Source organism: Kogia breviceps, chromosome X, assembly GCF_026419965.1.
Source record: "Kogia breviceps isolate mKogBre1 chromosome X, mKogBre1 haplotype 1, whole genome shotgun sequence".
Taxonomy (NCBI): Eukaryota; Metazoa; Chordata; class Mammalia; order Artiodactyla; family Physeteridae; genus Kogia; species Kogia breviceps.
This window is the reverse complement of record NC_081330.1, coordinates 98,873,825-98,901,543: the sequence shown is the minus strand read 5'-3', so window position 1 is coordinate 98,901,543 and position 27,719 is coordinate 98,873,825. Positions and strand designations below refer to the sequence as shown.

Sequence of the window (27,719 nt, the reverse complement as noted above, 5' to 3'; positions counted from 1 at the left end):
ATGTTATCTGTTCCAACTCTTATAACCAGAAAGTACAAGAACAGATTATTCCAGTAACTAAAGTTTGGCATGTAAGATATTTAAAGTCGGCTATTTAACAGAAATTTAGATAAAATAAATCAGAAAAAAGTATTTTTAAACTATACCTGTCATCTTTCATCATTTGAACATACCTGAAATCTAGTGTTTGAAATTAACTTTAAAAACTATTTAAAAAGCCAATAGGTTTATTTTACTTTGAAAACTTCTGCAGTATGACATTTCAAAGTTAATAAAACGTTAAAACATTGCAAAGTAAACCAATTACGGAAATATAATGTCTGTAAGAAATATATAATACGGATTAAGGTAGATACAGGCAAAAAGGGAACAGAGCAGGAAGGATAAAATGCAGTGAGGAATGAGATTGATAGATACAACACATGCCACTGAAATTGTCTGGCATACTTGATGGAAATAAGAGATAATTCTGTACTTTGAATGCCTAATAAAATTTTAACGAAAGCACTTTCTTTGATTAAATTCTCCACTACATTTACAACATAATCTTTGTGGTGCTAATGTTACAAGAAATGTTTCTATTTTATAATTCTGGAAATAATCATGTAAACTTGTAAGTGCTTTGGTACTACTGCAGTATGGGAGAAGAAATCAGTCATTAATTTTTCCCATAGTGTGAAATTGGAGAATATTAATGCATAGTTTTTGTATGAAGTAAGAATAGTGGAATTAATGTCTTGTTTTTGAGGCATTGATTATTTTCTTTTAAATAGCTTAATATTGTCATTAAAGAAAATAAATGACCCAAAGTTATTTCTGTTATGAAGGAAGCTATTTTAAGTGTTTAAATTAGTATCTCAGAATTTAGATTGTATAAGCTCTTTCGATTACAACAGAGTTTAATTGCCTAATTATATTGTTAAGTTCTTCTCGTTTCAGTCAAACTCAGCGAAGTCCCCATGTATTCTATCGCCATGACTTAATCAATCAACTTCAGCACAATCATGCCCTAGTTACTTTGGTAGCAGAAAACCTTGCAACTTATATGGAAAGCATGAGACTATATGCTAGAGGTATGTATTGTAAGCTAACATGAACTATGAAAAATAACAGCAGTTTCCCTTACCAGCATTTTTTTTCATCAATTACCTTAGAAGTGACAACAAATGTATTTTTAAAGATGTGAGGTAGTTGATTTTATAAACTGTGTTCCTTTATGAACTTGTGATCCACTTTTACTCCCAAATCTTACACACTCAAAACTCCAGGCCAGTACTTCAAGGCTCTTTACTAAGTGCTTGCCTTACCCACTCTCCTTGTTAAATTGATTTCTTTTTCTTCCCTGCCTGGGAGCTCTGCCTGCCTATACTACAATTGGTTGTTACCTTCCTAGGTATATACCTGACTCTTTTTCATCCTTTGTTTCCTTACTACCACCACCTTTATCTTTTCAAGAAAACTTTTGTCTAAGTCTGTTTTTGGAAATACTATAGTTCTTTTGTAATCCTAAGTCCATGTCTCATAAGTTCTTCAGACTTTATGAATTAAAAGTTTATAAGAAAGAGATCCGAGGCTACTAGAATCCACATGTTTACATTGGTTTCAAAGTGTGAATTTGTTTTAACATGTTAAGGTAAAGATTTCTGTGGTGTCAACAGTCTGTTTTTAAGTCCCTGCTGTATGTGGAGCTCTGTTTCAGTGTGCTTTTGCCCTCTGACAGTTGTGTCTTGAGTCTGTGTGCTAGGGTACAGATGGGTTCTTAGTACATATTCCTCTGTCTTATGCCAAACTCATAGGCCCCAAAATAACCCCCAGAACTATCTTGTAGGTTTAAGTTTCTTCACATTGCCATAGAAAGAAAATTTTATATTACTACAGAGATAGAATTGAACATAATGGTCACTCAACATACCACTCCTTTAACATGTTATAGTAGAGTCTGCAGAAGCCAATATATGTATTAAAAATGAGGATATTTCTAATACTCATTATTTGAAGAGTTAGAGTAGACTCTTGGCATTGTTGAATAAAATCCCAACCAAGGTGCTTATAAATCACAAGGTTTTTGCTTAACACTTAAGGTACATACATACATTCCCATATAAAACTCAGATAAACATAATTGAAAAACTAAGCAGCTCTCAAGATACCTGAACTGATTTTGTTGACTCTGTTCTTCCATTTACCACTCTGGGCCAGCTGAGTCCTCCTAGTTAATAGATTGCATAGCCAGTTTAAGCATCAGGCAACTGAATGGCACCAGGCAATAATCTTTCATCATTTCAGTCCTAAGTTCCATCTAAGTAGCATGATAGAATAATCAGGACAACATAGGCATGCAACCATATGATTTATGTTATATACCAAATGCAGACAAAATCTTAGAGAGGCAAAAGAGGTTTGCATGTAGTACTCCCAAGCATTCAAACATCTTGGCTCAGTTTAATGTAACTCACATTCTGTTATGATGTCACCTCTTCTTGATGGTACAAAGCCCTCACAGATGCCAATGCAGGCCTTCCCCCCAGATGAAGCCTTAATATAAACCACATGTGTTGCATTGCTAATTTTTACTTAATTTATTTGCATGTGGTATTTCATTTAATTTCATTGTCAGAGGTTGAGAATCCTGCTCTCGAGGCTATCAAGAGATGATACACGTACAGTTCAGCCTCACTAGGGTTTTCTTTTCCTTTGTAGTCAAATTCTACATGTCTTCAGGCTTCAGTTTCCCCTTCTTATATTGTCTGTATCTTCACAAAGTAAGAGATGTGAATCTGCATAGTAAGATTGCCTAGATTTGAAACATGACCTAACATATTAGGTGTGTGACCTTGAACAAGTTATTTATGCTAGAATAATGCCTGGTACATAGTAAGCCCTTGAATTCTTGTTGCTACTGATATGTTCCCCTGACTTTGTTGACACCATACCTTCTGTTCGTCCTATCTTTGATACCTTTTCTTCCTCTATTGTAGTAATCTTCGGATTAATACTGATCAGTCTCCAGATACTTAAATATGGGGGAGAAAGTAATTTTTAAAGCTAGTAAAATTCTCCTGTTAAAACAAACTTTTCATGCCATTTGGAAATCGATCAACCACCGATTTCCAAATTTGCAATTCAAAAGTAAATTATGTTTTAGCCTCTATATAATAAAAAGTGTTGCATGGATCCCATTAGGTATGAGACATTATTCAGCAGGATAACATCAGGCTTCTAGTTTACTGATATTCTCAATTTCTGATAAGTATTTCACCAGTATTATCTGTCCTGCCCATGTTTCATCTGTACTAGTATCTTAAGCTTTGGCAGGGGGAGGTGATGACATTTCCTCAATAGTATGGTCAGCTAATTCTGCCTCCTGTTTTAACATTATTTAGATAAAGTAATGAACTTACTAAAATTATCTTCAATGTTTACTCATGTGTTTTTATTGCCTTCAAGCATTGGTGCTTACCAAGTCATTTTTTTTAAGTTTTTTATATGCATACAACACAGTATAAAACCATCTCTCAGTTTTCACTTAAGGTTTACCTTATTGGTAAGATAGACTTTGTACTGACTTGAACACTTACAAAAGTTTTATTTACCGTTTTTCCTGGTCTCTGGTTAGAGTTGGAGGACTTGTCTTTATTGTAGACCACATTTTTGCATTCTGTCTTCTGAGGACTGCCACTTTTAGTTACCTCCTCATATACAAGGAAACCCCAATAAAATTAACAACTGATTTATCAGAACGTTGGAGGCCAGGAGGCAGTAGGACAGCCTATTCAAAGTGCCAGGGGCAGGGGAGGGATCTGACAACTAAGAACCTTACATTCAGCAAAACTATCTTTCAAAAATGAAGGCAAAGTAAAGACATTCTCAAACGTTGCGATAATTTGTTGCTAGCCAACTTGCCTTTGAAGAAATACTAAAGGAGGTAATTAGGCTGAAAGCAACTGACAGCAGACAGTAATTCAAAGCCAAGGGGGGCGGGGGGGGGCGGGAATAGAAGACCTGAGCACTATAAACCCATAAACTGTACCTAAAAGATAATCTGTAGAGTACTCCACCCGAAAACAGCAGAATGTACGTTCTTCTCACATATACACAGAATATGCTCCAGGACAGATCATACTCTAGGCTATAAGCAAGCCTTATTAACTTTAAAAGCATTGAAATTATGCAGGTAGGTTTTTTGTACGTGGTGGAATTAAATTACAAATTAAAAAGTAAATTTGGGAATTTCACAGGTGTGTGGAAAGTATACATTCTTTACTAACCAGTGGGTCAAAGATGAAATGCCAAGTGAAATAAGAATATGCTGAGATGAATGAAAAAGAACAAAATGTCAAAACTTATGGAGTGTTCCTAAGTCAGTGCTTAGAGGAAATTTATACTGCAGAATTCCTGTATTAAAGAAGAAAGAGGGCTTCCCTGGTGGTGCAGTGGTTGAGAGTCCGCCTGCCAATGCAGGGGACGCGGGTTTGTGCCCCGGTCTGGGAGAAGCCACAGCAGTGAGAGGCCCGCATACTGCAAAAAAAAAAAAAAAAAAGAACAAGAAAGATAGCAAATCAGTAACATTTCACCTTCAAAAGGTGGAATAGAGAAAACTAACCTGAAAACAAAAAGGAATTAATAAAGATTAGAGCAGAAATAAGTGAAATAGAGGAGAAAATCAATGAAACTAGAGGTTGGTTCTTTGAAAATATCAGCAAAATTTACAAACCTTTAGTTAGGCTCACTTGTGAAAGTCAAAAAGGAGAGGCCATCACCACTAACCTTAACAAAAATTTAAAAAATAAGAGAATGCCAGATTACTGAAATTGACTCAAGAAGCAATTAAAAATTTGAATAGATGTATAACAAGTAAAAAGATTGAATTAGTAATCAAAAAACTTCCCACAAAGAAAAACCCAGATCCAGGTCATTAGTGAATTTCATTAGTGAATTAGTGAATTTACTGAATATCTAAAGAAGAATTAACACCAGTCCTTCACATATTCTTTCAAAAAGAGGAATACTTCCAGGCTCATAGTATGAAGCTGTTATTATCCTGCTACCAAAATAATACAAAGACATCAAAAGAAAATTGCAGATCAGTATACCTTGTGATATAGTCAAAAGTTATCAAAAAAACAAGCAAACAGAATCCAGCAACATATAAAAAGGATTATGCACCAGGGCCAAATGGAATGTACCCCTGTAACAATGTTGATTTGACACCCCAAGTCAATTGTAATATACCGTATTAATAGAATAAAGGGCCAAAACTATGAGATCATCTCAGTAGATGCAGAAAAAGCATTTGACAAAATCCAACACCTGTCATTATAAAAACATTCAACAAACCAGGAATAGAAGGAAATTTCCACAACCTGATAAAGGGCATCTCAAAAAGCCTACAGCTAACATCATACTTAATGGTGAAAGAGTGGCTGCTTTCCTCTTCGGATTAGGAATGAGACAGGATGTCCACTCTAGTCCCTTTTATTTAGCATTCTACTGAAGATGCTAGCGAGATCAACTAGACATGAAAAAGAAATTTAAAAATCCAGATTGGAAAAGAAATTGTAAATTATGTCTAATAGATAACACCATTTCATATACAGAAAATTCTAAAGAATCTGCTAAAATCTATTAAAACTAATAAATGAGTTCCCCTAGATTGCAGGAATTAAGATCAATATACAGGAACTTCCCTGGTGGCACAGTGCTTAAGACTTAAGAATCCACCTGCCGGGCTTCCCTGGTGGCGCAGTGGTTGAGAGTCCGCCTGCCGATGCAGGGGACATGGGTTCGTGCCCCAGTCTGGGAAGATCCCACGTGCCGCAGAGCGGCTAGGCCTGTGAGCCATGGCCGCTGAGCCTGCGTGCCCGCAGCCTGCGCTCCGCAATGGGAGAGGCCACAACAGTGAGACGCCCGCGTACCGCCCCCCAAAAAAAAAAAAAGTCTGCCTGCCAATGCAGGGGACACGGGTTTGAGCCCTGGTCTGGGAAGATCCCACATGCCACGGAGCAGCTAAGCCCGTGCGCCACAACTACTGAATCCTGTGTGCCTAGAGTCCATGATCTGCAACAAAGAGAAGCCACTGCACTGAGAAGCCCGTGCACCACAACTAGAGAAAATCCGCGGGCAGCAACAAAGACCCAACGCAGCCAGAAATAAATAAATAAGTAAATAAATTTTAAAAAATAATAATAATGACAAGAGCCAGTTCATGTTAGCCTTAGCCGTAAGCTAACTAATCTCTTTATTTAGAGCTGAATGTTTATGGGCAGAACCACCAACCATCTTGTTTATGTTTTATAAGCCTGGAAACTCCTCTGTAGCGAAGTGTAGGGCTCCTGTATTCCTATTTAGCATAGAGGGATCTTCTTACTTCTTGACTTTTCTTGATTATTCTTTGGCTTTCATTGAATGTTTTCAAATCTCTTCCCTATGTTCAGGGTCCCAGCTCTTGATAAAGTGCTGCCACTTAAATAAAAGGGAGAGGATGCTAAAACTAGTGGGTAGAAGTTTGATAGACAAGCTATTTACATAGTCTCAAAGTATCTCCCCACAAATTAATTAAAAAGAAAAATAGTAACTTTACAGTGGAGAAACCTGGTGGAAACCGCATTGACCAGGTGATCAAAGCTGACATGAATAGTGCCGCAGAATGACATATGCTATTCCTCCTGATAATGATTCTTTGAGGAGTATATAGGGTTACTTCTGTGGTACTCTGTTGCCAAAATGCCTAGCCTGAATCTAATCATGCGGAAACATCAGAGGAGCCCACATTAAGCAACATGCAATAAAATTGGCTCATAGTTTTATAAAAGGTCAAGAAATAGAATGTTGAATTCTCCAGATTAAAGAAGAATTAGCATGACAGCTAAAAGCAGTGTGTACTTAATCTTGGATTTGGAGTAAAGAAGGCATAAATGGACATTACTGGTAAAATTGGAGATTTTTTTGGTTATCTTAATGGGGGGGGCAGTTGGGCAAGGATGCTCCTGGAATTTAGTGGGTAGAGGCCTGGGATGCTGCTAGATATCCTACACTGCTGCATAGGGCAGTTCAACACAGCAAAGAATTATCCAGCTCCAAATGTCAATAATGTGCTGTTGAGAAGGCTTGGGTTAGATAATACAATACCATTGTATCAGTGTTAATTTGATAATTGTGTGTGGTTATGTAAGAGAATGTCTTTGTTATTCAGAAATATTCATTGCAGTATTTAGGAATAAAGGGACATGTCGCCAAGTTACTCTCAAATGTTTTAGAAAAATTAAACACACACATATACATATATGTGATGATTAGTTAAGCAAATGGGGCAAAATGTAAGCAACTGGTGATATGAGTAAAGGTGATAAGGGTTTCTTATATTATTTTTTAAACTTACTTTTGAAATTATTAAAATTTCCCCTAAAAAAGAACCTGACAAACAAAACTGTGTGTAAACTCATTGTTAAGGAAAAAAGTCCATCGTTTATTCAGGTACTTTGATGCTCTGAAAAAGAAAATTGCTACATAGTGGAATAGAATTCTATTCAATTTCTTGAGAAAACCTCTTGAGAAGTAGTGCTTCAAGTCCTGAGCCCTAATGAAATTGTCTTTTCTTGGGAGTAGACAATATGTGTTTTAGGACTTGGGTAGATAGCAGTATTATGTGCAAGTAGAAAGCAGGTAGTCATAATACATTGGGCTGCTTTTCTTCACCAAAGCATCAAAAGATGTTTCCAAACATTGTAAGTGGTCCATCTTTATAACATGTTAAGATTTTGTTCAGAGAAGAAACCTCACTGTATTTGAAGACATTTATTGGACTTCCCTGGTGGTGCAGTGGTTAAGAATCCGCCTGCCAATGCAGGGGGCACGGGTTCGAGCCCTGGTCCGGGAAGATCCCATATACCGCGGAGCAACTAAGCCCGTGCGCCACAACTACTGAGCCTGCGCTCTAGGGCCTGCATGCTGCAACTACTGAGCTGAGTGCTGCAGCTACTGAAGCCTGCACGCCTAGAGCCCATGCCCCGCAACAAGAGAAGCCACCGCAGTGAGAAGCCCGCACACTGCAACGAAGACTAGCCCCCGCTTGCTGCAACTAGAGAAAGCCCGCGTGCAGCAACGAAGACCCAATGCAGCCAAAAATAAATAATTTTTTTTTTTTTTAATGAAGACATTGATTACCATTACTGTGTCTAAAGGGTCTCACACAATCAGAATTCTTTGGCGCTGGCATACACATACCATAAGATCCAGGGTATGAAAATACCAATAATTAATGCTAATTAAATTATACAATTTCTTTTTTAAAAATTACATAATTTCTTATTCCTGCATAACTTGCCTCAACTTTCTGGAAGAAATGTCACTGATTCCCAAGTAGTTGAAAGCACTTGTTCAGAACATTTGCTTCAGCTTTCTTCTGCTCTAAGCCACAAATTAACTTGCCCATCTCCAGATCATATATGGCTTTTTCCAATAAAATGAAAACAAAAAAAACACTGTCCAACGTGTTTTTAGGACCGGAGGTGCTTTTAAAGATTTTTTTTGCTCTGGTCTTTCATTGCAAACGCTGAGACTTTTTTCTTCCATTGTAGGGTATACTCTAATGAAAGTAAAATCAAAGGGTTTACTATCTTTGTTTTATTAAAATTTTTTTAAGGAATTTCCAAATTAAGCTAGGCCTAGTGACCAATATATACCCATCATCGTGCCGTGATAGAAGGGTAGATTTTCTTAAATTTATCTGAGAATGTTCAAGGCTTTCATAACATGCTGGTGGTGACTATGGTATGATAACTTCATTATGTAGAGTAGCATCTTGTGTTAACTTTTAATTTCCTAGATAGAGGTTGGTAATATAATTTTTTATAACAGACCACTCAGGTCAGTCTTAGGCTATAATCAGAAATTACTTCATTATGTATGAAAGTTGGGCGAAAGGGTTGTATGAAGAATTATTTTTGACAGCACATTTAACAGACTATTTTCTTTTGGTTATGTGAAAGGAAAGGTTATTTTGGTTGGGAAAAAGGAGATGGGTAGAAACTACCAGTAATTAGTAAATTAATGTTGCCTTTTAGTGATAAAGGATTAACGACTTTTTAACTGACTTATCTTCCTTTGATTAAAGTCAGCAATGATATGGGTAACCATGTGTATAATGCAAGATTTCTCTTAATTTGCAGACCATGAAGACTATGACCCACAAACTGTGAGGCTGGGAAGTAGATATAGTCATGTTCAAGAAGTCCAAGAACGGCTTAACTTCCTTAGGTTTGTTTTAAACAATTAGTGTTGCTCTTTTTAAGACAAAGAATACCAAGTTGATATGCTGTATGACTAGGTCTCTGTTAGGTGGCTCTTGCCATGTTTTATTTCCCCATGTGGAAATCATTACATGAAAGTCACAGGATATTTCCCTATGTGTTCATTATTAAATATTTTTAAATTATTGGCTGAGTTTTAACTTTTCTTCTTTGACTGCAAAGAAGTATTTGAAGAGAACACATTTAAACCTTTTGTATAGATTTGTTTATTTTTAAAGAAGAGATTTCCATATTTTGACAACCAGCTAGAGAACCATATTGACCTTAATGATATCATAGACACTAAGGAAATAGGGAGAAAAGGCTGTTGGACCAGCACCCCAAAAGAGTGATTGAGTTCTTTGGTGCCCTATTTATCCTAACAGTGGCTGACAAAGGTGGTCTGGAGTCATGTGTTAATAACATTCTGTTGGGGATGAAGAAAAGAGGTTTATTCCCTTAAGCCAAAGTTAAATGTAGTCCAAGGCTTGATTTACTCATTGATGTTTAGCTTTTAATGATTATACACTTGTAGATTTGAAATTGTTAAAATTTTTCATGATGAGAGGTTTCTTGTGAATTCAGAAACCACATCATATAGCAGAAGAGCTTATTCAGATCATAAGCATGCTGAAGGAAATGCCCAGATTATCAGTGCCTCAGAAAATCTATTGCATTTATTTTTTTGATACACTGGGGAATTTTCTCCTGGGCTACATTAATTATAGCCTTATGTTTATTGAATTATGTGCTTACTTGGGAACATTGACATAAGTAGTTACCTTAAGATTTTAACTTGAGGGAAAACTGTAGGCACCAGATTTTAACAAATTTGGCATTGTTTAAAGTGAAGTGGTTTTGTGTGTCTTCTGTTTTTCAACCATCTGGATGGAAGGAACTTCCTCCCCAGATTGAGAATCATTGCCATAATGAGCCATTGTTATTGATTGGTGTGTGTTGTATCTTTTAGATTGCCTAGAACAGAAGAGTGGTTATCAGCTCTTTTGCTAAATTAATGTTTGGGATCAGAGGACTTGTTTTTAGTCCTTGCTCTATTAGTACCTATCTATATGACCTACAGCAATTCTCTCAAGGGACGGGAACCGAACTTTACTCACTATGTATTTGACTTGTGTTAAATGCTTTACATTTAATCCTCATAGCAGTGCAGGGAGGCAGGTATTATCCCAGTTTGATTAATAAGAAAACTGAGATTCGCATGGCTTAAACTAGCTTGTTTGAAATCACACAGCCAGTATATCGTAGTGCTGCTCTACTCAACTAGGTGTATCTGACTTAAGTCTATGCTCTTTCTATTAGACCAGTGATTTTTCAAACCTACCTTGGAGCCTTAGGGCTTCTGAGGAGCTTCCACCAAGATTTCTGGACAAGCAGTAGAGGTTTTATCCCCATTTCTCACTTCTTTCCTCCTCTTCCCAACAATTGAAACAGCTCTGCTTTTATTTTTATACATTGGCCTTCCAAATGGAATGTTTGCTTAAAGAAAGTTTTCTGCTGCTGTTTTTAAAAAACAAAACAAAACACAACTCAAAACTGAAAGCAACTGTATTTTATCATATTGGACCTCAGTTTCCTTTCTGTAAATTAGAGGTGACAGGGTTAGGTGGGACAGATGCTAGAAGCCCTCTTTAAGCTCAGCAATACTATGAAAATATCAGGCACTAGAATTGATAACTCAAAATGCTTTGAAATGAAGAGGGAACGTTAAATACATTCACCTTACTGTGTATTTGGGAATGGAGCCACCATTACATTAGCTAAAGATTGTGTGAAGTTCTTCAGAATAAAATGAGATGTTCATTCTCTTGTCATTCAGAGATATGGCAGACAGGGTGGGTGGATGAATGCTAAAAGAAAAAGAAAGCTAACTGAAGAAACTAGTTGAAACAGAATTCACTTGAACTAAACCTATAGTCCCAAAACTAAAAAGACCCTCGAGAATGCCACTGAATAATTAATAAGCATCCTGTTGAGTTTTGACATTAAAAAGTTTAAAATATGTCAGTTATTCTGTTCATTGTGGCCAAGTACTGAGTGATGAATATTTGATTATCATCAAATATTAAAATTTAAGCAGTTTTAACTCTTCAGTGTTGATGAGTTGGTTATCTATAAAGTCACATAATAGAATACCTCTTTCTCCAATGATACCATGTAAGCACAATGCTAAATCTCAGGTAACCTATTAAACATACTTTCAAAATGGCTGGTTTCAAAGGTGAAACTGTAAGTTCAGGGAACAAATCATTTTTTCTCCCAATGTGTATCCTTTTATTTTATTTTTATTAAAGTATAGTTGAGGGGCTTCCCTGGTGGCGCAGTGGTTGAGAGTCCGCCTGCTGATGCAGGGGACACGGGTTCATGCCCCGGTCTGGGAGGATCCCACATGCTGCGGAGCAGCTGGGCCTGCACCGTCCGGAGCCTGTGCTCCGCAACTGGAGAGGCCACAGCAGTGAGAGGCCCGCGTACCGCAATAAATAAATAAATAAATAAATAAATAAATAAATAAATAAAGTATAGTTGATTTACAGTGTTTCATGTGTAATTGTGATAAATGGATTATTTGCCATGTATAGAGACAGATTGCCTGTCAGGATAAATATGTAGATCCTATTGCTAATTTTTTATGTTTTTCAAGATTTTTATTGAAGGATGGCCAACTGTGGCTCTGCGCTCCTCAGGCAAAACAAATATGGAAATGCTTAGCAGAGAACGCAGTTTACCTTTGTGATCGTGAAGCCTGTTTTAAGTGGTATTCCAAGTTGATGGGCGATGAACCAGACTTGGATCCTGATATTAATAAGGACTTCTTTGAAAGCAATGTACTTCAGCTTGATCCTTCTCTACTGACTGAAAATGGAATGAAATGTTTTGAGCGATTCTTCAAAGCTGTGAATTGTCGAGAAGGAAAACTAGTAGCAAAAAGGAGAGCATATATGATGGATGATTTGGAGTTAATAGGATTAGACTACCTTTGGAGGGTAAGTGAAAAGTAGGAACTTTGTAAGCAGTGTATCTGATGTAGTTTTTCAAATAGGTAAGAAATCACATTTGTACAAATGAATTATATGTATGTATGCTGCTCTGATGCTTGTCGCAGGAAGTAGTGATAGTTCATCTTTATCTTACTTTTCTCCCTCCCTCCACCTCCCCCTCCTTCTGCCACTGATGTTCCTTTTGTCTTGGCTTAGAATCTGTCTGTCCCAGATGTGTTTAGAAGTAAATGCACTAACCAAACAGATCTTTCATGCCCCTCCATGAAAGTTATTTTCTTCCCTTTTTTAATTTAATGTAGACCTCTGTTTCTTCTTCAGCATTAATTTTAGCTTATCCATTTAATGCTAAAATAGAGGACAGAAAAAAAGACTTTATTTAGAAAGGATTATGAATGTATACTTTATCAGCACTATTTAACTTGTGATATTTTTATATACCTGAGTAAAATATTATCTACTTAAGGCTAATTTTTCCACCTTTCCACGTTTATAGTATTTATATATATATATATTTTTATTTTTTTTATTTTTTTATTTTTTTTAGTTAAAATATAATTGACATACAACACTACATTAGTTTCAGGTATACAGTATACTGATTTGATGTGTACATATTGCAAAATGATCACAATAAGTCTAGCTAACTTCTATCACTACACAGTTACATTTTTTTTTCTTGTAATGAGAACTTTTAAGATTTACTTGAGAATTCCCTGGTGGTCCAGTGGTTAGGACTCGATGCTTTCACTGCTGTGGCCCGGGTTCAGTCCCTGGTTGGGGAACTAAGATCCCGAAAGCTGTGTGGCTTGGCCAAAAAAAAATTTATTCTCTTACCATTCACTCTTTCAAATATGCCGTACAGTATTATTACCTATAGTCACTGTGCTCTGCATTACATCCCCAGGACTTACTTATTTTATAACTGGAAGTTTGTACCTTTTGAACCCGTTCACCATTTGGCAACTCAAAACTGAAAGCAACTGTATTTTATCATATTGGACCTCGGTTTCCTATCTGTAAATTAGAGGTGACAGGGTTAGGTGAGACAGATGCTAGAAGCCCTCTTTAAGCTCAGCAATACTATGAAAATATCAGGCACTAGAATTGATAACTCAAAATGCTTTGAAATGAAGAGGGAACCTTAAATACATTCACCTTACTGTGTAATTGGGAATGGAGCCACCATTACATTAGCTATTAATCTGTTCTCTGTATCTATGAGTTCAATTTTTTGTTTGTGTTTTTTTATTTTTTTAGATTGCACATATAAGTGAGATCACACAGTATTTGTCTCTCTCTGTCTGACTTATTAGCACTTAGCATAATGCCCTCAAGTTCCATCCATGTTGTTCTAATATAGTATTAATATATTATTCCTATCTTTAAAAATCTTATCTGTTCACAGCAGTTTATATTGTTTTCTGGATATGAAGTATTTTTCTGCAGACAGACCAAGTTGTTTACTTTGGTATTTGAGTATTCAGACTTTAAGTACGTGGTTTTCAACATTTTTAAACAGCAGAGACCCTTTTTAAAGGTCAAAATTTAGATAATACTCCAAAATATAAAACTAGTTGAAGTGAGAAAGGAAAGCATGAGTTTTTCTTGCGACTCAGTCTCCCTATGCTTCACTCCCTTCCCCCTCCCAAGCCTATTATAGGGTTCATCCCTAAAACTCGTCATCACTCCTAGAGTTCTGTACATAGTTTGAAAACCACTGATATGATTAGATGAGTGATGAAGATCTGTACAAATGGGGTAGGGGTGGGTAGCCTTTTATGGTAAGCTGTATTTCATATAATCTTTGTTTCCTTTAATTTGAATTCCTTCCTTAATATCTCACTGCTTGGTTACCAGGGTGTTGAATTGCAGGGTTAAATAATACTAATGACAGCATATTTTTTTCTTAGTAAAATGTGTCTTTCTTTCTTAACTTGATTTATTCAAAAACTTGAGTTTTGCATTTGTTATATTTTTGGTCTGTTTTCTCACTTTAATTTTACTTGATTATCAAAGTCAATGTTCCCTTTTAAATTATTGAATGCTGTATTAAAAATAACTGAAGGGGCCTTGCAACCAAAAAAAATTTTTTAAATAAATAAATAAAAAATAACTGAAGGTATGGTTTGAATGGAAATGCCCAACTCAAATATTTCTTGAAAGGTATTTACACTTGAATCTTTTTGAACCTAGGTGGTGATTCAGAGTAATGATGATATTGCCAGCAGAGCTATAGATCTCCTTAAAGAGATATACACGAACCTTGGTCCAAGGCTACAGGTCAATCAGGTGAGGATTGACATGTATTAAAACTTACCCAAATTTGAATTCTGATCGAAGAACTCTTGCTAATAAGAATTTTTTTCTTTACTTCAAGATTAACTAGAAATTGTTTTTGTTTCAATTCGTATTATAAAAACATACCTAAAATATTTAGTCCACATTTCTCTCCTACAAAATGCTGTCTAAATGAGTCTCATCTTGATATAATTATCTTGAAGTGATTATTTTGAGTATAGTTATGGTAGGAGATTTCGGCCGAATTTCTTTCCATTCTGACACCTAATCCTGAAGTTCATTTTTTGTGTATCTAGTTTATACTTAACTTAAATAACGTTAGCTTCCTTTGACAAAACATAGTGTGTGTTTGTTATTGTTGTTTCTATTTTATTGAGGTATAGTAGATTTTACAATGTTGTGTTAATTTCTGCTGCACAGCTAAGTGATTCAGTTATACATACATATACATTCTTTGTTTATATTCTTTTCCATTATGGTTTATCAAAGGACATTGAATATAGTTACCTGTGCTATACAGTAGGACCTTGTTTTTATCCATTCTGTATATAATAGGTTGCATATGCTAATCCCAAACTCCCAATCCATCCTTCCCCCACCCTCTCTCCCCCTTGGCAGCCACAAGTCTGTTCTCAAACATATTTTATTATCAATTATCAATATAGATTCTCTCATTAAATAGGATCATGGTTAAATGAGATCTACCTTTGAATTGTTGCCATTTTTAATTAGATTAATGTTTTATTAATATATATACAAAAAACTTTATATACCTATAAAACTTGAACTGTCTTTATTTGGCCCATTATTTGTAGGTGGTAATCCATGAAGACTTCATTCAGTCTTGCTTTGATCGTTTGAAAGCCTCCTATGACACACTGTGTGTTTTGGATGGTGACAAAGACAGTATTAATTGTGCAAGACAGGAAGCTGTTCGAATGGTTCGAGTATTAACTGTGTTACGGGAGTATATAAATGAATGTGACAGTGATTATCATGAGGAAAGAACAATTCTACCTATGTCAAGGTTTGTGAATAACTGATCTACTAGTGCTACTTCTTAATTATTTGACATTTTCCTAGCCATTTGATTTTAAAAAGTGATGATGTACAGGAAGAAGGAGAGAGGAAATTTTTCATTTTTTGAAAACGTTAGTGTCTTGCTTAAAAACAGTATTTGTATCTTACAGAATATTTTTTTTTTTTTTTTTTACTAGTAGACCTTTTTTGTTTTGTTTTCAGGATCTGCTTTTTGCTTGTTTTTGTTTAGGGCATTCTCAATTAAATCTAGTTTTTTTTTTTTTAATTTGGCTGCGTTGGGTCTTCACTGCTATGCATGGGCTTTCTCTAGTTGCGGCGAGCGGGGGCTGCTCTTCGTTGCGGTGTGTGGGCTTCTCATTGCAGTGGCTTCTCTTGTTGCAGAGCGTGGGCTCTAGGCGTGCGGGCTTCAATTGTTGTGGCACACGGGCTCAGTAGTTGTGGCTCGCGGGCTCTAGAGCACAGGCTCAGTAGTTGTGGTGCACGGGCTTACTTGCTCCACAGCATGTGGGATCTTCCCAGACCCAGGGTTCGAACCCGTGTCCCCTGTAGTGGCAAGCGGATTCTTAACCACTGCGCCACCAGAGAAGGCCTCTAGTTTCTTCTTTTTATTCTGGTTGTTCTTTTTTTGTTTGTTTGGGGGTTTTTTTGCCTTTGACTTTGTTGCCCATTAAGTGTTGCCAGGGGTATTTTGCCGTTGAAGTGCTTTGATGACATTCATTTCCACTGTTAAAAATAATAGCATAGTCTGGTTGCAGAGTAATTGGAGAGAACTCTGAAAAGCTGCTTTGACAGATAGCTATTATAGCAAGAAATATTTTTAAATGGTCTACTAACATTTCTCTCTTTTTTTCTTCCAGTTTTATTGAGATATAATTGACATACAGCCTTTATAAGTTTATAATAATTTGTCTTGGTACATCATGAAATGATTACCACAATAAGTTTAGTGAACATCCATCATCTCATATAAATACAAAAGAAAGAAAAAGGAAAAAAATACTCTTCCCTTGTGCCAAGAACTCAGGATATATTATCTTACCAGCTTTCATATATAACATAGAGCAGTGTTAATTATATTAATCATGTTGAGCATTACATCTCTAGTACTCAGTTATCTTATAACCACCTTCATCCAGTTCTCCCTCCCCGTCCCACCCACCAGCCCGGTAATCACAAATCTGATCTCTTTTTCTGTGAGTCTGATTTTGAAGTATAATTGACCTACAACACTATGTTAGTTCCTGGTACACAACATAGTGCCTGAATATTTCCTTACATTACAAAATGATCACCATGATTAGTTACCACCTGTCATCCCATGACTCATTTTGTAACTGGAAGTTTGTACCTCTTAAAATTTCGCTTACCTAATTCACTCATCTTCGGGTCTATTAACGTTTCTCTTAAGATTTCACCATTTAGTATACTCAAATAATATGTATAATTTAGAGATATTTATAGAATGTGAGCCATTAGTATTTGAGTTCTCTTTTTAACCATGAAATTATTAAAATTGCTCCTTGAATATGTTTTTTATTTTTTTGTATCTTACCTGCAGGAAGATAATATGCCAACATAAATATCATTTGAGGGATGACTTTTGATATTAGTTGGGCTTTTATAGCATTAAAAATAAATGAAATGTTACTCATGTCTCTGTTTTAATGTCTTATAACTAGACACCTCTAAACTATAGGTCCAAGAGTAACAACGGTGAAATATGATTGTTGTGTTTCGAAGATTACTATAATATTTGTAGTTAAAAGGAGCAGTAAATATTTTTAAGATCCCAAAAATAATGTGTCTTTAACTCACTTTCTCTTGTTTCGTAAGAAAATACTCAATTTTAAATTGCTGGCTTTATTTTCTTTGCAAGAAGATTTGAAAATCTGCTGAATATGATGATGTTTTCCCTTTTTTTTTCCCCCAGAGCTTTCCGTGGTAAACACCTTTCTTTTATAGTTCGATTTCCAAACCAGGGCAGACAGGTTGATGACTTGGACGTATGGTCTCATACAAATGATACAATCGGTTCAGTACGACGATGTATTCTCAATCGTATCAAAGCCAATGTAGCTCATACAAAAATTGAGCTCTTTGTAGGCGGTGAACTGATAGATCCTGCAGATGATAGAAAGTTGATTGGACAGTTGAACTTAAAGGATAAATCGGTAAGTATCTGTAATTACCAAACTTTTCAAGAAAATCAAACTGGGGACTCTTTCATTTTTGTAGTCAACATTTCACTCAGTAAATATTAATGGAGCATCTGTTATGTGTGAGGCTCTGTATTTTCTGTATTAGGTGTTTGAATTATAACACTAAATAAGACAGGCATTAGGTACCTATAATATAGTAGAGGAAAAGATTTCTAAAAACTAAGTGGTTATGTTAGACAACAGTTAAATTATATTTCTAAAAATATAATGTGTAGTTTTTTTGTAGGTATGTCACTAACTTCTGTTTTGTGTATTTTTCCTTGTCCTTGGTACTAACATAGTATATCATTTTCAGCTAATTACAGCCAAACTTACACAAATAAGTTCCAATATGCCTTCAAGCCCTGATAGTTCTTCTGATTCCTCAACTGGATCTCCTGGAAACCATGGTAATCATTATAGTGATGGTCCCAATCCAGAAGTGGAAAGCTGCTTGCCCGGGGTGGTGAGTAGATAGTTTTGAGCTGTTGTATGCAAGGCATTTTGCTAGGTTAAGAATAAAGTATACAGAATAGTTCTTTTTTCTTGAACTTACAATTTAATGTAGCAAAATATCAAATAACTGTACATTTAAGCATCAACTTCAGAATGGATCCCTTTGAAAGGTGATTGTAACTTGGTTGAAATTTAAAACCACATTTTGTATAGATACAGTGTTGTTGTATTTACATAAAACTAGCCCATTATACAACTTAATTATAACTGTTGAGTTTATTGAGCAAAATAACCACTGTACTTTGTATTTGTACCACAAAAATGAATTCTTCAGAACTGTCTCTGTAGGAAAATACCTGCAGTCTTTCTTCGATTGTCAGTAACATACCTTGTTTCTAAAGAAAGTGATTCCTTCCCCCGTTACCTCCCCACAAAAATTTTAATGGCTACAATAATACCAGCCACTCTAGTGTCGGAAGGATTGCCTCTCTACAACAGTTGGATTAGGAATTTAACTGTTAGTGGGCATAGCAGCCGTTTGTTTATACAGAGTCTGACTTGTATTTACAAGGGGAATAGTTTAACAAAACAGTAAAAAAGCTGTCGCACACAAAGTACAGGAGGTGGCTTGGATAATGTATTCAGTCTACATTATGAAGGATTTCTAAAAGTGAGATGATGGGGTAGGCAGACCATTTCAGGATAGAAATGACATAAGCAAAACTGTGGAGATTAACTAACACATTTATTTGGGGACTCTTCTTTTGGGGAGGTGTAATTTACAGGTAAATATTTTGTGTATTTTGTATTCTAGATAATGTCACTGCATCCCAGATACATCTCTTTCCTTTGGCAAGTTGCAGACTTGGGTAGCAGCCTAAATATGCCACCTCTTAGAGATGGAGCAAGAGTACTTATGAAACTTATGCCACCAGGTAAGAAATTTCTTTTTAAATGATAATAATGTTGATAAAGTACATGTTTGACAGTAAAGGGGTATGTTAGCAAATTCTCTTCCTAGATGGAAAATAACAGGAGTTGGCAAACTATAGCTCACTGGCCAAATCCATCCCAGTGTCTGTTTTTGGTACAGCCTAAGAGTTAAGGATGGTTTTTACATTTTCTAATTGCTGAAGAAAAAATCAAAAGAATAATATTTTGTGACTTAATGAAAATTATATGAAATCTACATTTTGGTGTCCATAAACGAAGTTTTATTGGTGTACAAGCCATGCTCATTCATGTACATGCTGTCTTAGCTGCTTTTGCCTTAGCACAGCAGCAGTTGTGACAGAGACCATATGGCCTGCAAAGCCTTAAATATTTACTATCTGACCCTTTACAGAAAAGATTTTCTGGCCCCTGGACTGTGTTTTGGGTCATGTGTCATCTATAGCATTGTTCCTTTTTTATTCCTGGGAAACAACCACTTTCAATTGGTAGCTCTTATTCTTATCTATGTCTATAATATCTGTAAATAATACCCTCATACAGCTGTTTGTCAGTTTTAGATACCTACTGATTTTCTGTTGTGTAAATGAAAACTTAAATCTTACTTCCATATTCTTCCAATTTTTTCGTTTTTCTTTCCACATATTCTCTAGTAACCTCTCAAAATAATTTTCCATTATTATGTGTATTATATAATCTGTTGGCTCCACTGTTGTCCTGGAAGTTTCCTTCTGCCTCCTCTCATCTGGTGGTGGTTTGCTACACAGCTACCATTTAGGGACTTCTTTCTTCGCTTTCCTATGGTGGATCCCTGTCCACTGGCTCCTATGTCTTGAGCCTTTCTTGAGGGGCTCTGTCATTTTGCTGAAGCACACCATCCTGCACTTATTTCAGAAAGGATACGTGGGAGGTGGTTTTGTTATTTGTTTCTGAAACATTGCTAATCTGAGTGCTTAACCTTCACATTTGATTAGTAGTTTGGGTATTGAATTCTAGCTTGAAAATTTACTCAACTGTCTAGCTGGTAATGTTGCTTGTGTGAAGACCAAAGCTCTCCTGAGTTCTATTCCTTTGCTTTTTTTTTTTTTTTTAACGTCTTTATTGGAGTATAATTGCTCTACAATGGTGTGTTACTTTCTGCTTTATAACAAAGTGAATCAGCTATACATATATCCACATATCTCCTCCGTCTTGCATCTCCCTCCCATCCTCCCTATTCCACCCCTCTAGGTGGTCAAAAAGCACCAAGCTGATCTCCCTGTGCTACACAGCTGCTTCCCACTAGCTCTCTGTTTTACATTTGGTAGTGTATATGTGTCCATGCCACTCTCTCACTTTGTCCCAGGTTTACCCTTCCCCCTCCCCGTGTCCTCAAGTCCATTCTCTACGTCTGAGTCTGTATTCCTGTCCTGCCCGTAGGTTCTTCAGAACCATTTTTTTAGATTCCATATATATGTGTTAGCATACGGTATTTGTTTTTCTTTCTGACTGACTTCACTCTGTATGACAGTCTCTAGGTCCATCCACCTTGCTACAAATAACTCAATTTCGTTTCTTTTTATGGCTGAGTAAGATTCCATTGTATATTTGTGCCACATCTTCTTTATCCATTCATCTGTCGATGGACACTTAGGTTACTTCCATGTCCTGACTATTGTAAATAGAGCTGCAATGAACATTGTGGTACGTGACTCTTTTTGAATTATGGTTTTCTCAGGGTATATGCCCACTAGTGGGATTACTGGATGGTATGGTAGTTCTATTTTTAGTTTTTCTGTTGTTGATTGTGGTATGCGGGCCTCTCACTGCTGCGGCCTCTCCCGTTGCGGAGCACAGGCTCCAGACGCACAGGCTCAGCAGCCATGGCTCACGGGCCCAACCGCTCCGCAGCATGTGGGACCTTCCCAGACCGGGGCACGAACCCGCGTCCCCTGCATCGGCAGGCGGACTCTCAACCACTGCACCACCAGGGAAGCCCCAGTGCTTTTTTTTAATATAGCTTTATCATCCTTTGAGTACTTCTTACTTTCTGGCATAAGATATTTAAAGTTCATCTAGTACTTTCTCTATTCCAGCCCTAGAATCAGACATTTCTCCTTTTAGTGAGGGAAGATACTTAGAAACCAGAATGTGAGGGCTAAATTGTGCTCATTACTACTGGGGTGTTCTTGTGGTCTAGGCATTTTCATTGGACTTAGGAAGTAATACACACTTAAACACACACACACACACGTATGTAAACACATTTATATCAAAAAACAAACATGGGTTCATACTGGTACTAATTCTGGTTTTTAGTCTTCTGCATTCCATATTTGTATCTCTTCTCTACATTAGTGAGATATCCGCTTCCCAGCTTCATCAGTCTATTGGGGAGGAAGGTAGAGTAGAAATTTGCCTCTTAGGCAGATTTCAGGCACTCTGTTTTTAAGTCTTTGATTCATCTGTACCTTCTCAATTATGTTTTATTTTCATATCCTTAACTTTTCTAGGACTTGGTGGAGTGCTGATTTATAGGTACCCCTCTCCCTCTTTCTCTTACCCCCCAAGAAGCACTTCTTGGGTTCAGCTAAGCCAGCTATCTTCCATCCCCTCTACACCTTCAGTAATTTGCTGACATCTCTAATGTTCCTTCAGCTTTTAACTTCTTTATCCTTCTGAGTTTATGTATTTTATATTAATTTATTCTCATTTTAGTGGGATTTATGGTTGCGTTGCTGACAAATGCAGTTCAATAATTGGCCCAGATAATTTTTAAAACTGTTGTGTTTACATTATCTCCTTTTTCTAAAGTAGACACCTGTGCTGACCATTCCCATCAGATCTCACTTTGAGTCATATGGTACAGAATCGATTCAGATGTTAATTAGATTCTTAAATAAGGCTTTTCTTTTTTTTTCCTAATTGAGTTTTTATTTGCTCTGTTAAGAAGGCTTTTCTTAATGATTTAATTTAATTTGATCCTTATCTGTGGTGTAGTTTAGAATTTGTATTGTTTTACTTACTAGTATCTGAGTAACAGCTGTTGTTGCTTTATGTACAGATTCAACATTTGAAAAGGAAAACTCATCTCATAATCCCTGACCTTGTGATTTGAGCATAGTGCCACTAGATGGCGAGAGAGGAGCTCTTGCCGAGCAGCTCAAAGCAGGAAACTTACGAGGGTGCTTTTATCTTATATAATCGAAGTATAATACCTAAATTTGAAATAGCCAGCTTCGAAAATGCCAGTAATGATTGTATGACAGTAGACAAATCATAGGCTTTGGACTCAGATGGACTTGAGTTCAAGGCCTGCATCTTCAAGTTGCTACTCCATGGCCTTAAACATGAGTTTTCTTAGTTTCTCAGAGCTTCCTTATCTGTAAAACTGAGCTAATAATAACTATTTCATAGAATTGCATGGATTAAATGGGGTCATGTATGGAAAACCCCTAGCCTAGTGACGGGTATTTAATCACTATTCAACAAGTGTTAACCTACTCTTTGTCACTGTGGTTGTTACACACATGGGCGTGTGCGCACACACATTCTTCTTTGAGATGGGAAGCAGGAGCTCTAAGAAAAGGAAGTAGTTATAAATTCTGTTTCTAACATTTGGGTAATCATTTAGTGTTTGTGCACACATGCACGTATTTTAAAAGGAGGGAAAAACAGGATGGAATTAGAAGCTTTTTTATTAGTCATTGACTTTACTTTTGTTTATTCTAAATCTTTGCCTGAAGTCCGGTGCCTCCATTTATGATGTGCTGTTAAACTTAGAACTTCTACAGTAGTCTCTGTAGGTAATTTTAACTCTTGTAATTTAAACTCCTCAGGAGTTCCTGTGACCTTTATATGCATCAGGGAAACAGGTTCTTGCTTGATACAGAGAAATTAAAATGTATATTGCTTTACTAAGCAGAATGAGTTGCTTTTCCTCTTTAGAGCTTCCTTTTTCCCAGGAGTTTGGTCTAACTAATATCTTAAAATATGGCAAAATCTTTTATGAGCACTTCACACTTGTTAACTCATTTAAACCTCACAACATTCCTAGGGAGGGAATTACTATTTTTATTTCTATTTTAAAGATGGGGAAACTGAGTCACCAAGAGAGTGTTCCTTTTGACCAGAGACACACAGCTTAAAGGCAGTTCTAAGATAATGCATGCAGTTGGGCTCCAAAGTTTGTACTGTTAACCTGTGTGTTACTGCTCAACGTTTTCTAGACTTTTTTATACTATGTTGCTATAATAATATAATTGATTAGGCTTATTAGGTATCTCTTCAAAAGACTAGAAAGAAATAAACTAAAATCCAGGATTATGGGCAGTTTAAATTTGTTGTCTCTATTTTACATATTTTGTTAAATGAGCATGTGCATAATCAGGGACCTAAGATTATTTAGGTTCATGAATGCTGAAGCTGGAGTGGCCACTAGTGATCATTTGGTTCAGATCCCTCAAATGAATAAACTATAATCCAACAACATTAAATGATTTGCTTAAAATTCATTGCTTCCTTTTCTTAGACCTCTTGTTTCTTTTCTCCTATTCCCTTTGCCCTCCCTCCTTCACTCAGAATATTTTTTAACTAAGCAAGATATTTTCAGGTACAGTATATGAATTGGTTTCTTTTTAGAGAGTAACTTGGATCTTTATTGTTTTAAAAAAAATTGAGAACACCTAAATACCCAGTGTTAGAGATTAAACTAGTGTACTGGCAAAAGGACATGTCATTTTAATCATTAATATAAAATGATATAGGGGATGGATATTTAATGACAGGAGAAGATATTCGCAAATGTTTTATTATTAAAACTGAATATTTCATTTAGTTATATGTCACTCTCCCTTCAGAATAGGGAAAGCCAACAATTTTAACACAAATTGAAGTTTTTTTGATATTTCCAGGCCTCTAAAAATTAGCTTACCCTAAGGAAATTATAGTAATTTTCAATTATCTTTATTCTTCAAGAAAAGCTTTTACTTGAAAAGAAAATCTTATTTATCGAGTGGTATTTTAATCATAGGGCATTTACCTTGGAAATAATTTGATTATTGAAGTACTTTCTGAAGTAAGTTTGAGTGTTTGGTAGCTAATAATGGGATTGTTTCTTTCTTTTTTACTGTATCTTTTTAGTGTGATTTAAATGAAACTCATCTTTTAATATTATCAAAAAATTCTTACTTGATGTGCACATTAGGCACTGTTCCCTTTTTTTTTTAAATGTTTGCTTTTTAAGGTTCTGTTTCCAAGGATACCAGTAAGCTTCTTTCATTGTAAAGTTAATACAGGGGTCTCCAGGCCACGGACTGCTACTGGTCTGTGGCCTGTTAGGAACCTGGCTGCACAGCAGGGGGTGAGTAGCAGGCCGGTCCAGTGAGTGAACAAAGCTTCATCTGTATTCACAGCCGCTCCTCATCACTCTCATTACTGCCTGAGCTCAGCCTCCTGTCAGATCAGCGGCAGCATTAGATTCTCATTGGAGCCCGAACTCTACAGTAAACTGCACATGCGAGAGATCTAGGTTGCACCCTTCTTATGAGAATCTAATGCCTGATGATGTGAGGTGGAGCTGAGGCGGTGATGCTAGCGCTGGGGAGCAGCTGCAGATACAGATTATCATCAGCAGAGAGGTTTGACTGCACAGAGACCATAATCAATTGCTTGCAGACTCATATCAAAACCCTATCAGTGGGCTTCCCTGGTGGCGCAGTGGTTGAGAATCCGCCTGCCGATGCAGGAGACACGGGTTCGTGCCCTGGTCCGGGAAGATCCCACATGCCGCGGAGCAACTAAGCCCGTGAGCCATGGCCGCTGAGCCTGTGCGTCCGGAGCCTGTGCTCCGCAACGGGAGAGGCCACAACAGTGAGAGGCCCGCATACCGCAAAAAAAAAAAAAAAAAAAAAAAAACCCTATCAGTGAGTGGGAAGTGAAAACAAGCTCAGGGCTCCCACTGATTCTGCATTATGGTGAGTTGTATAATTATTTCATTATATATTACAGTGTAATAATAATAGAAATAAAGTGCACAATGAGTGTAATGTGCTTGAATCATCCCAAAACTATCCCCCCACCCCAGTCTGTGGAAAAACTGTCTTCCACGAAACTGGTGCCTGGTGCCAAAAAGGTTGGGGACCGCTGAGTTTATACACAGTGTCATGGAGGCTAACATAAGTTGGAAGGAAGAGCTTGTCATATTTCTGGTTTTTTAAATTTTCAATAAGAACTACTTCCTTTTGAAGTGTGTTGTAGTTTTTTGGTGTCTAGTGCCTGAGGAAGACATGTTGATTTGAGGTCTCTGAGTAGGAGGAGACTGCTTCCTTCGTGTTTGGGTTGAGTGATTAAAGAGCCCTGGTTGATTGTGACTTTTCTTTTTTTTTTTTTTTTTTTTTTTTTTTAACCAATCCAGATCTGGTTATGTCTTGTGAAGTTTGAGCCTGTAACTCAGCTGAATTCTTATTCCATACTAAAGTAGTCTTCAGAATATCAAAAGTAAAATACTATGAATGCATGAATTGTGTTTTATTTTAGACTATGTATTTTTTTTTCTTACAGATAGCACAACAATAGAAAAATTAAGAGCTATTTGTTTAGACCACGCCAAACTTGGAGAAAGCAGCCTTAGTCCATCTCTTGACTCGCTTTTCTTTGGTCCTTCAGCTTCACAAGTGCTATACCTAACAGAGGTTGGTTTTTACTTTTTGAATTTATTCCATGTTCTTGAAATTTGACCTTTTATATGATCATGTGAAGAACATGGATAAAATTGTAATGTAATATTTTTGAAAGAACTTCAAAATATGGGAAATTTTTAAACTAATGATGATGAGGAAAATAAGAAATTATCTTAAAACCTCTTAATACAGTTCTTCTACTTTTTTCCAGGTAGTCTATGCCTTGTTAATGCCTGCTGGTGCACCTCTGGCTGATGATTCCTCTGATTTTCAATTTCACTTCTTGAAAAGTGGTGGCCTACCCCTTGTCCTGAGTATGCTAACCAGAAATAACTTCCTACCAAATGCAGATATGGAAACTCGAAGGGGTGCCTACCTCAACGCTCTTAAAATAGCCAAGCTGTTGCTAACTGCCATTGGCTATGGCCACGTTCGAGCTGTGGCGGAAGCTTGTCAGCCAGGTGTGGAAGGCGTGAATCCCATGGCGTCGGTAATACAGACTTTTTAAAAATCTTTTTGTAATAATGGATGGCAACTTTTAAAGTTAAACTTCTTAGAAACTCTTCAGAGTTGCTTATAGAGTTCAGAGTTGATTCAAAATGTTTTCAATTCCTTTCCAGTGGTTCCTCATTTTAATGGTTTCCTTCTATTGAATTATATTTGTTTAGAACTTTCCTGATGAAATGCCTTGCTTGGTATAGGTCTGCTTTGTGATGGGTTTTCAGTGGGCTTGGAGATTCCTAATTTGTGAGAGATTTCTGTTCTTTCTTTGCTAATTTACTTCTCCGTGTTTTGCTTTTTGTGGATCTTTGAAATGTCTTTGACTGTGGTGTTGAATCTACTAAATCTGATTTTCTTTACCTTTCCTTTCTCCTCTCATTAATTTTATTCCAGCTTTGGGTGGTATCCTTAACTTTTTCCAGCTCTTCTGTTGACTTTTTGCCCCCAGATATTCTAGTGTTAAATTTTCAAGACCTTCCTCCAAGTGATCCTTTTCCATAGGATTTTTTCATGAGCACATTTCAGTGTTTCTGCTCTAATATATGTGTTTTCCTCTAAAACCTAACGTTCTACAAAGTTATGCACTAAAAATAACAGAGCTTGTGGAGAGAATTCGATAAGATCATTCAATCCTATACAACTTAAAAAAAAATTTTTTGAATTTATTCCATGTTCTTGAAATTTGACCTTTTATATGATAATGCAAAGAACATGGATAAATTGTAATGTAATATTTTTGAAAGAATTTCAAAATGTGGGAAATTTTTAAACTAATGATGATGAGGAAAATACAGACTTTTTTTTTGCTGTGGCCTCTCCCATTGCGGAGCACAGGCTCCGGACACGCAGGCTCAGCGGCCACGGCTCATGGGCCCAGCTGCTCCGTGGCATGTGGGATCTTCCCGGACCGGGGCACGAACCCGCGTCCCCTGCATCGGCAGGCGGGCTCTCAACCACTGCGCCACCAGGGAAGCCCCAGATGTTTTATATTTGTATTAAAATCACTGACTCTACTCTGAGAGGGCAGTTCTTCCCTGTTCCCTTAAATCCTGTTTGACTTTTGATTTTTTTTTTTTTTTTTTTTTTTTTTTTGGCATGTAGTTGACTTACAATATATTAGTTTCAGGTGTGCAACAAAGTGATTTGATATTTTTATAGATTATACCCCATATAGTTATTAGAAAATATTGGCTATATTCCCTGTGTTGTACCTTACATCTTTTTTTTTTTTAATTTGTTTAGTTATTTATTTTTGGCTGTGTTGGGTCTTCGTTGCTGTGTGTGGGCTTTCCTTAATTTTTCTTTTCTAAA

At 36.5% G+C, this 27,719-nt stretch overlaps 1 protein-coding gene across 4 annotated transcripts in view; it reads left to right on the top strand.

The window, feature by feature from the left end:
- The window catches only part of USP9X (ubiquitin specific peptidase 9 X-linked), a 125,511-nt gene that overhangs the window by 56,557 nt on the left and 41,235 nt on the right, over positions 1 to 27,719 (top strand). For 2 of the 4 annotated variants that reach the window (XM_059050698.2, XM_067023978.1), the window contains exons 14-23: positions 940 to 1,073; positions 9,168 to 9,255; positions 11,947 to 12,289; positions 14,498 to 14,593; positions 15,418 to 15,629; positions 17,574 to 17,814; positions 18,158 to 18,307; positions 19,112 to 19,232; positions 25,789 to 25,919; positions 26,119 to 26,397. In XM_059050698.2, the coding sequence (XP_058906681.1) occupies positions 940 to 1,073; positions 9,168 to 9,255; positions 11,947 to 12,289; positions 14,498 to 14,593; positions 15,418 to 15,629; positions 17,574 to 17,814; positions 18,158 to 18,307; positions 19,112 to 19,232; positions 25,789 to 25,919; positions 26,119 to 26,397 (1,795 nt within the window). Of the gene's footprint in view, positions 1 to 924; positions 1,074 to 9,167; positions 9,256 to 11,946; positions 12,290 to 14,497; positions 14,594 to 15,417; positions 15,630 to 17,573; positions 17,815 to 18,157; positions 18,308 to 19,111; positions 19,233 to 25,788; positions 25,920 to 26,118; positions 26,398 to 27,719 lie in introns of all 4 variants that reach the window. The other 2 variants (XM_059050697.2, XM_067023977.1) reach the window with 1 other exon arrangement.